The sequence below is a fragment of the Lotus japonicus genome, chromosome 6, assembly GCF_012489685.1.
Source record: "Lotus japonicus ecotype B-129 chromosome 6, LjGifu_v1.2".
In the NCBI taxonomy this organism is placed as follows: Eukaryota; Viridiplantae; Streptophyta; class Magnoliopsida; order Fabales; family Fabaceae; genus Lotus; species Lotus japonicus.
Window position 1 is genome coordinate 56,142,483 of NC_080046.1, and position 10,748 is coordinate 56,153,230.

At 35.6% G+C, this 10,748-nt stretch overlaps 1 protein-coding gene across 1 annotated transcript; it reads left to right on the forward strand.

Annotated features, from left to right (window-relative positions):
* The first annotated feature begins 1,377 nt into the window (after positions 1–1,377).
* Positions 1,378–8,240, forward strand: LOC130724252 (probable histone-arginine methyltransferase 1.4). The gene is made up of 15 exons (XM_057575447.1): positions 1,378–1,787; positions 1,989–2,051; positions 2,286–2,388; positions 3,071–3,217; positions 3,318–3,421; positions 3,762–3,860; positions 3,954–4,023; positions 4,269–4,365; positions 4,680–4,734; positions 5,493–5,576; positions 6,462–6,539; positions 6,777–6,880; positions 6,989–7,161; positions 7,254–7,405; positions 7,763–8,240. The coding sequence occupies exons 1-15, from the start codon at positions 1,611–1,613 to the stop codon at positions 7,862–7,864; spliced, it is 1,608 nt and encodes a 535-aa protein (XP_057431430.1). The 5' UTR covers positions 1,378–1,610; the 3' UTR covers positions 7,865–8,240.
* The last annotated feature ends 2,508 nt before the right edge of the window (positions 8,241–10,748 follow it).

Consider the following 10,748-nt stretch of genomic DNA (forward strand, 5'->3'; position numbering starts at 1 on the left):
CTAAGCCTGACATTTATGCTAATTTTATGACCCAAACCTAGTATGTGGTCTGTCATAGGCTAAATTTTAAGACATGATCTGACCTTTTAGACGGTATGGCCTAGCCCATTAGAGTTAGGTCATATTGGGCCTAAACAGTAAACAAGCATAACATGGGCTAATAAAATTCAATAAATTATTATGTAAATTCAATACACCCAAATGAAGTAAAAATATGTGTATATATATTGAACCCTTCAACCAAAACCCTAAGAGCTAGAGCGCCGAACTAGCAAACCATCGCAGCCTCCTCGACCATGGGGAGAGCTCATCTCCTCGTGGGAGGTTTCACACCCATTTCATGTGCGTTTTATCATATTTTGTACAGATCTCTTGTGCTCATGTAACATTTTTTCTTCGTGTCATTTTTCTCATATTTTTCTTTCTTTTGCATGACAGTTTTTCACCCATTATATTTGCCATCACTTTGAAATCCCTTCATTTTGTATTTAACTAATCTTGTTTTCCATCGTCTATTCCATTTGTTGCTTATCTCATATCACAGTCTCAAACACCTCTAAAGTTTGGAGCAACTGAGACTCGATGTAGAACTTGGTGAGGTTCATGCTGAATTTTCAGAGCGTGGCCAGTGAAGGTAGCAACCCCAGGTGAAGATGAACGATGAGTGTCAGGCAAGTCACCCACCGATGCCAAATCGAATTATCGCTTCACTTCCTTCTGAATTCTTCATCAGTATTTTCGCTTTGTCAACCACAAACAATAACGACATTTTTCTTACTCGATTACCGTTAATTTCGATAAAATAATTATTTGTTAGTTACCTGGATGTAAAGTCACAATATCCGTAAGAAAAAAATAATGAAATAAGTATGAAAAAAAATACTTTATCGCCAAAAATCTGATAGAGCCAACTGAGCCCTAAAAATATGGCGCTAAGTACAAAACAAATGAATGAATATATGATAAAATATCCAAATATTAGCCTTGACATCAAATCTGGTGGAAAATGTCTTTTTTTTATTCATGTTTTATTTTGATCTACTATGTTGTTACCTGGTTGTAATTTTGTGATCGAACATGTTTTGGTTTGTAATGTCTACTTAGGTAGAATTGTGATTTGTGATATCGCTCATTGATGTAAGTGTCGTTTAACTGTCGTAGGTTCAATCAAACTAGTTTTCATTTCAACCTTAAGTAAGAGGGTTAAGAAGATAAATCCTTATGATCCTGTGATTAGCACAACAATCCAATGATTCTTCTTCATGGCCCCACACCACAAGATTCCAAAATGAGCCAAAAAATCCAAAATGTTGCAAAACACTAGATTAGTGTCTGTCAGTCAGAGTCACCACCTCCAACACACTATAAAACCCCATTCCTCAAACTAACCCCCAACTCCTCTTCCCATTCAACAATCACTCTCTCTGGCGGCTCCCAATTCTCACAAACCCAAACCCTAATTCCAAAATTTTCACACTCTCTCATTGTTTTCTCTTACACAAACTGTGATTCCACATCCTAAAAACTAAAAAGATAACATTTTTATCGAAATTAACATTAATTGAGTAAGAAAAAACGTTGCTTTTGTCTGTGTGGCTGAAGAAGAGGTGATGCTGATGGAGAATTCAGAGGGAGTGAAGCGGCATTTCGCTTTGGCAGCGGTGGGTGAGTTGCCTGATTCTCACCGTTCTTCTTCACCTGGGGTAGCTACCTTCACTGGCCACACTCTGAAGATTCAGCATGAACCTCACCAGGTTCTGCTCAACGTTGATCTTTCAGCTGTCAAGGTGTGTTTCTGTTTGATTCCTTAGTACAATTGGTTCTTTTAGGGTAGCTGCAGTGTTAAATTTGAATTTTTGTTTTGGCTAGAATCGTGGGTTTTATTGTTTTTCTTCGAATTTTGGTTCAGTTAATGATGATGAATGCAGTAAATGATGTGTTTGATATGTCTGTTTTGATTACATTGTTTGTGCATTTATGGCTTGCAGCTATTCAGGTTAGGTCCTGTTCAATTGGTGTGCATGGTGGAAGGGGCTGATGCTGGTAAACAGGTACTACTAGTGTACTGTGTACTATCTCAACTGACATTGTTTTTATTTGGATTGCTATAATTTGTATTATTATGCTTCTTCGGATTTATGTTGTTTTCTGCCTTGTGTTTCTTTTCCCTGTGTAATTGATATTTATGATACTGAGAGGGGCTGCATTACACATTGTTTCGTTGCTTAATTCGTAAATCTACTGCCTAATAGTTATGTATTTTAACTGTGCTGTTTTTGAACCAGACATCGTATTCAAGGGGAGTCGCTATACAGTTTAAAAATGAGGAAGAGTGTGAGGCCTTCCATTGTGTATTCCAACAATGGAAGAAGGAATTCAATGTTCAAGGTGCTACTTTGGAAAATTTGTGTTGAAACTTTGTTGTAGAGTGGCCTTTGGCAAACTCTGTTAATTTTGATTATCCTAGTTATCTTTGGTTTGTGTAATGGCATTTATAAACTAATTGAATATTAGTTATTAGGTGACAAAAAAACATAGCATGTAGGAGTGCAACAATTTCTCCTTGAGATATTCTTTTCTCATTCAATATATTTAGATTATTTCTTGAATCTTGATACTTAAATGGATAGTTCATTTTTTTTAATGTCAGTTGATACTGGTAAAATGTTGCTTGACCAGCATCAATGTGTACAAGAGGAGCTTAAGATTTTTTTAATTTTTGAAATTTAGTTCATTATTATATTACTTCTGATGTTGTGTTGGATATCAATGTACCTATTACGTTTTAGGGTGCCTTATAACATGCTTTTTTGTTTATGCACCTAAATTAGTGTTTGAAGACAGATTCTCTCATTAAATAATATCTATTGGCTAAAAGGTTTAAATTTTCAACATGATTTGTGACCTTATTTACTCTTCTGTGTTAAACTGCTAATCATATTTTCCAGTGTTTACTCTGCTTGCTCCTTCAAGTTTATTTTCTCTGCATGCATGATTACACTGCTTTATTGCCTATTGGTTGGTAAGATGGAATATTTGTTTAATTACTTATTTGATTGCTTCAATCCAGGGGGAAACTTACCAAATGGAACTGATATTGTAACGACTAAAAGCAAATTTGATGAAAAGATAGAGCCATCTTCTGCAAAAATGTATTTCCATTATTATGGACAACTTCTGCATCAGCAAAATATGTTGCAGGACTATGTGAGGACAGGTTATACCCAATTGTAATTTAGTAGTCTTCAATTTATTTATATATTTTTTAATTATATCTATATACTTACTTGATAAATTTTTTATAATCTTTTTTTTAGGAACCTACTATACTGCTGTTATTGAGAATCACAGTGATTTCTTTGGTCGTGTAGTAGTTGATGTTGGTGCTGGTAGCGGTATTTTGTCATTATTTGCTGCTCAGGTAACTCAATACTTTAATTGGCTATGTCTATTTGCATCACATGCCAGAAGCTGTGGGTGATTTCTTCTCATTAAATAAAGAGGTGTGCTATATGGCACAACGAGACATCAAATGAATTGGTCACAAAGCACTTGGCAGTGGTTGTTTAAAATTTTTAAAATTATCGAAGGTCAAAACTAAATAGAATCAGGCGGTGTGGCTGTTTGTAAATTTTCATCTGAAGATTCCTTGTGCCATTTATCTTTGTCCTTAAATGAAAATTCTGGGGTGTTAGTGTTTCCCTGGCCTACTCCTTTCAAAACTTCGTAATAAGTCTTTGGCTTTTTCCATTCCTTTGCAGGCTGGTGCAAAGCATGTTTACGCCGTTGAAGCATCTGAAATGGCAGAATATGCACGGAAACTTATAGCTGGTAACCCAGAACTAGGTCAACGAATTACCGTGAGATACTTAACTTAGTTTTCTGATTTATTCATTGTTCATTAGTTATCTGATAAGCCAGGACAGTATGTCATGTAATATTTATATCTACAGGTTATTAAAGGCAGAGTTGAGGATGTGGAATTGCCAGAGAAAGCAGATATTCTGATCTCTGAGCCCATGGGTAGGTTCATATTCTACTTGCTTTAGTCAATCAGAGAATGACGCTGATATTTCATGAATTAATTATGTTACAGTTTACTCAATTGGTTTTTTCTGTTGCTGCTTTGTGGTGTTGAGACTTGAGATAGGTTTTATCATAATTATTTGAAAGTGTAAGGGTTTTATGGGAATTAGGTTAAGTTCTTTTTAGCCATTTTTTTGGTAATTTATAACTCATGGTACTTTCGCTCTTGTATTTTTGTATAGGCACCTTGTTAGTTAATGAAAGAATGCTGGAGTCTTATGTCATTGCCAGAGATAGGTTTCTCATCCCTAATGGGAAAATGTTTCCTTCAGTGGGAAGGTATATTTGAACTTTGATGCACCCTTAATTTTCCTTCAGTGCATGATTCTGTGATTATAATGATATGATTCTTAAGAGGCAAGTTATTGGGATTAAGTTATTTAAGCCTACATGGCTACATTTTTGTTTTTAATTTCTTATCCCAATATGATTTTTAAATATGTATTGTTCTACATGCTACTTTTTGTGTTGAAAATGCTAAGTTTGTAGTCCCAAATTTTTAGGATTTTAAAGTTTTCATTTTCCTCCCAACTGCTTACAACTATCTAAAAATTACTTGTCTTTTCTTAACCTTGAATTTATTACTGCTGTAGGATTCACATGGCACCTTTCAGCGATGAATATTTGTTTGTTGAAATGGCTAATAAGGTGCGCAAAATACACATATATTTACTTCTATATCTTGTACTTCTGTAAATTCTTTGATACATTTCAATACATATTACGCTGACTTGTATACTTGTAAAAGAATGAGATATTGAAAGAATGTGTTTGTATATGTGATAAATATGTTTGTTGAAGTTGCTAATAAGATTCATAATTATATCTGTGCCTGCATGTACTCCCACACATATTTCTTTCAGTATTTTGTACTTATGTGATATTCTTAAACGAAGATAACATAAAAGACGCTTAGATTTGTAAAAGCCTCTTCATGATTACAAGCATCCATCATTGAACAGAACATCTTGTTAGAAGTATCTCTTACTGAGACTTGCTTCAGTTATCCAGTTAATTGGATCACTTCACTCTAAAAGAAATTGAACCATATAATCCTTTTGTGTTGTAGAATCAAAGTTGTTAGCAGTTGGTTTCATATTTTTGTTAGAAGTATCTCTTACTGAGACTTGCTTCAGTTATCCAGTTAATTGGATCACTTCACTCTAAAAGAAATTGAACCATATAATCCTTTTGTGTTGTAGAATCAAAGTTGTTAGCAGTTGGTTTCATATTTTTGTTTTAGAATTGTATTTGTGTAATTATCTGATATTCTTTTACTGAGAGTCAAGTCAACGAGAGGATTTACCTTTGTTCTTCTGACCCTTCTTTAGTCTACATCTTTTTCTAGATATACTCTTCCCATCTTTTTTCTTTTATTTATTAATCAGTGTTTTGTATCTGTTCAGGCCCTGTTCTGGCAGCAACAAAACTATTATGGTGTTGACTTGACGCCCTTGCACAAGACTGCATTTCAAGGATATTTTTCTCAGGTATCATATTAGCTAGGTTTCTAAATATCAAGTGAAGGTTTCTAATTGATACTGTAAGAGTAGGATGTATTTAGAACTTGTGGTATGAAAGGTTTGTTTGGGAGTCTCTTGCGCTGAAATGCATTCTTCATGTTCAAATTGACAACTTCGCCTGTTTTTTTTACCATTATTGGTCCCAATGCTCCTTGTTAAATTAATGATTTTAACATGGTATTAAGAGGTAGATTCTGTGATTCTTAATTGGTCTATACCCTGCTTGATGTTTGTAAATTTGTTTGTCCCAATGTTTGTTGGCCTATATTCTGTGATTCTCAATGTTCCTCTAGTTCCTTGTAGATTTATAAATTTGTTATTTTAAATAGTAGACAACACTTCATATTATTTTAAATAGTTATTGAGTAGTTTTATTTAATGAAGATAAATAAACACATAGATATGCTCAATTTTATCATTGCCAATTTGCCACATTTCTCTTGGATCCTGTACCGTAGCTGAATCTCAGGCAATGAGAGCACTAGCTTATGAAAGAAAGTTAGAAATTAATTTATGAAAATTGATGGTGTGCCAAACTACCATGACTTGGCATCTATATTCTTGAGTTTTTTTGTCTTGGAATTTTTTTGATATGATCTATTTAGTGAATTTATGTTTTGAGTTTTTTCAAATAATCTCATGGACTAACGAGAAATTAGGAGTAATATGAAAAAGGGTTGTTAGCCAGTATCAATTCTTTTCTACTCCTGGGATATCTCAAGTGTGTCATCTAGATAGTCTTTTGTTACTGGGGTAAAACTTTGACTGTTGCGGTTACTGAAATTAATGATGCGGCGGATAAATTTGATACACTCATTCCACTTTGCTTTTTTTGTTCTCTCCTCCTTGCAGCCAGTAGTGGATGCTTTTGATCCAAGGTTGTTAATAGCTCCTTCCATGCTCCATGTCCTAGACTTTACCAAAATAAAGGTAAGCATTAACTATGTTTTGCAGATTTACATTTTATTTTCTTGAGGTCCTATTTGCTCTGACAAATTTCCACTTTTTCATGAAACACGCTGATCTATTGTCATATCATTTTCATGCTAGTATTCTTTCTAATGCATTTCCTATAACATAAAATTTCTGTCCTGAAACCTTTCCTATAATAGTGTTTCAAATGAAATTTCCTTGGAAAGAGTGATCGAATAATTTTTCATTCTGTAGGAAGAAGAGTTGTATGAGATTGATATTCCTCTCAGATTTATAGCCACTGTGGGTGCCAGAGTACATGGGTTGGCATGTTGGTTTGATGTGCTGTTTAATGGAAGGTAACCATTCCTCTTCTATTAGTACATTTCTGTCTACCTCTCTATTCATGGAGGTTTCGTGATTGTTACTATCAGTTAATGTCTCATTCTAATTTTCCAAATCCACAGTACTGTGCGAAGGTGGCTTACCACTGCCCCTGGTGCACCGGTAACTCATTGGTATCAGTTGCGTTGTGTTCTCGAGCAGCCAATTTATGTCATGGCAGGACAAGAAATTACTGGCAGGCTGCACTTGATTGCCCACAATGCACAGAGTTATACAATCTATTTAACTTTGTCAGGTTGGTAAATTTCTTTTTTCTTTTCTTTCCTTTCTTCTATGTATGCTATTCTTGCACATTTAGTGGATCAATGAATTTCAATTTGCATTTAGCTAAAATGTGGGGGCCTGGCGCTGGACAAGGAGGGATTCTTCAAACATCATCCTGTAAGCTTGACCTGAAAGAACCGTACTATAGAATGTCTCAACCCCAAGCTTATGCAGTAAACCAAGATCAGCAACCTCAACCATTTATACAGACACAGGTATTGAATTTATAATCATATATTTCTCTCTCCTTGTTTACTTTGCGAGTGCCGAGTATAAATTATATGGAGCTGGGATTAGGTGGGTGTTCACACCTACAAAGTCTGTTACATGGAGTTGAAAAGGGGGTGGGGGTAAGAATGATAATTTTATGGAACCATGATGAATGTAATTCCAATCTAGGAAGCGCTTAAGAAAGTGAGAAATTATGACTATTTCACATTCATAAAGGGTTAATGATTGACTAAACACTTACTCATTATGGTAACATTTATTTCCTGAAAACAGTGTTACTAGCAATTTTTGTTTTCTTCTACTTTACAAGTGTTGTCAGTGACAGTCAGTTTCTTTGACAGGATGTGCACATTAAATCTCAGGATTTGGATGAAACTGAGATGATGCAACAGCCTTCCCCCAATTCATGTGCTCAGATTGACTCGCTCATGCAGAATTTATAAGTTGATGAAGACTAGCTTGTTGAGCTTCTGTTTGTAACATGAATCAGCTAGTTGGGGAATGCATGTCTTTATTTGGACAAACCAGACAATCTCATACTTGTAAATTCATCATTGCATTCGATATCTATTGTTGTGAGTGGTGATGCTTCAGTATTTGATCGCATCGTATTTTAGCTAGCAATATATTGAATCCTTATGCATGTCTTGAATATGCTGTTGTGAGTATAGTAGTGTCAGTCACACCCTAGTAGAAAAGGGGAAAAGTCAATCTTGTTTGTTTTAGTGTTTGAGAATGCCGATTTTGCTAACTTAAAATGTTTAAGTTGAAGCCATGTTGCTTTTCAGTATTTTAAATGATAAATGATTGCAAAGATAAGTCTTTCCATCTCCCTCCTAGCTATTTATGACATTTCCTCTCTTATTGGGGAATGCATGTTTTGTTCTTGGAGCTGCAACTTTTTCTTTTTTCGAGACTGGAATATCCATCACTGGCCATGGTGACTAATTCCTTCGCTGTGGGTGCTCCATTGTGACCGAAGCAAAGTTAACGATTTAATCAAGAGAAGATTTCCATCTCTGTTGTTGCTTCTAGCAGCTTGGTATCTAATTCACAACCATCTTATTTGCAACAAAGAGCTTGCCACCCTTTAGGACATTACACGGAACAATCTTACACAACTCAAGATCCCAACTCATCCTTGGGAAGGTTACTGTGGATTGCTTCAGTCACAAGAGGGATGGTTGATGTTCCAAGATTATGTTCCACCACATAACAACATAGCTTATAGTTTGTTTTGGATTTTCAATCCAGTTTCTGGTGAGAAGTATAAGCTCCCACCACTACCATATACTCCAATCACTGCTCCTTGTATGAGAGTTGCGTTCTCTTCTGCACTTGATTCTGAAAACTTCTTGGGGGTGATATGGTCTCTTAATGAAGATGATTCGATCCCGCGACTAAGTTTTTGCAGGCTCAGTGACGAGTCATGGACTCGGATTGAAACAAATAAAACTCATTTTAAGGATATAATGCGTTTTGAAAGCGAATTGTATGCCGTGAATGCACATTCTGTGACCATTTTCAATCTCAAATATCTGAATGCCATTACATCTCAAAGGTTAATAGTGCAGTTACCAAAGCTTGATGAGCCTATATGTAGGTTGGCAAGAGATCCTACACATGGGGAAATAATGCTAGTTCTTTTCACAAGCAAGGAGTATCAGATAAAAGATATTCACATTTTTAAGTTGGACAAGAATGACCCCAAATGGATAGAGGTCGATAGTTTGAATGGCTGTGTCTTGTTTGTGGATCGTCTAGGGCTCCAAGTTGTCTCCATTGCAAACCTTGAGGCTCCACCAGAGTTTATGGAAGACAATTTTTTTTTTTTCTCGCTTTATCCATACGAATAACCTCGTATTGAGGTCTTCTCTTTAAAGAAAAGACAATTCAGTGATGTCATGTTAATTTCCCAAAAAAACAGGTCTATTTCTGTGGTTCACTCCCTGTCCTTAGTAGTAGAACTAAATGTGATATTTGGTTTTCAAAAAATAATGTAAACAGGTTGGTGTATGATGAGTTTCTTTATACAAGTTGGTTAATGATATGAGAATATTAAGCCGCCAATCAGGAAACAACTATAACTATTTTTATGTAATCTAACTAAAAATACGTAACTTATCTTCAATAAAAATCCAACAATTTATTATTTTCTGCCATTAGTTAACAACTAACAAGATAAATACCTACATTAAAAACATATAATGCATGTGAACCCTTATATATGAAATATCCGATATAATCTATTTGAATACGGGGTGGATTCAAAAAAAAAAACTGCATGATCTACTAATCTTGATAAAAGGATTTGAAATCAATCTTGTATATATATATGGCAATTTCAGTTGTGTTTTCTCATAACTCAGAGGCTAGAGGTCTAGGAGTCATCAAGCATGGCGGCAGAACAAGAGAGAAGCGGTTGGTCAGTTGACTCAGTTCTGCAACAAGAATTGTTTGAACTGGTTCTTAAGAGATTAGTCCTGAAGGACTACCTTAAGTGTCGAGGAGTGTGTCGGTCGTGGCGAAGCAAAGTTAACAATGCAATCAAGGTACGGTGTCCACCTCTTCCTCAATTCCCATCTCTGTTGTTGATTCCACAAGCTTGGACAATTTGTAATATTACCAAATGTATAATTCGCAACGAAGATCCTGCCAACCTTTTGGACGTTACAGGGAACAACAATATTCAACAACTCAAGTTCCCAACACATGCTTGGGAAGGTGACCGTAATTTTGCTCAGTCACAAGAGGGATGGTTATTGTTCAAAGGTTATTATATTCCACCAATTAACAACATAGGTTCTAGTTTGTTTTGGATTTTTAATCCAGTGTCTGGTGAAAAGTATAAGCTCCCACCATTACAGTATAGCCCTGCTGCTCCTCCTCGTTTTAGAGCTGCATTATCTTCTTCTGGAACAGATCCTCAAAACTTCTTGGTGGCGTCATGGTCTCTTAATGAAGATGGTCTGCTCCCTCTACTAAGTTTTTGCAGGGTCAAGGACAAGTCATGGACTCACATTGAAACAAATAAAACTTATTTTGAGGATGTAACGATTTTTGAAAGCGATTTGTACGCTGTGAATTCACATTCTATGACAATTTTTAATCTCAGAGATCTGAAGGCCAGGTTGGTAATGCAGTTACCAAAGCTTGATGAACAATCTTGGACTACATGTAAGCTGGCAATAGATCCTACATCCGGGGAAGTACTGTTAGTTATTTTTACAAGGGAAGGCGACGATGTGAAATATATTCACATCTTTAAGTTGGACATGAGTGGCGCGAGATGGATAGAGGTCGATAATTTTGATGGTCGTGCCTTGT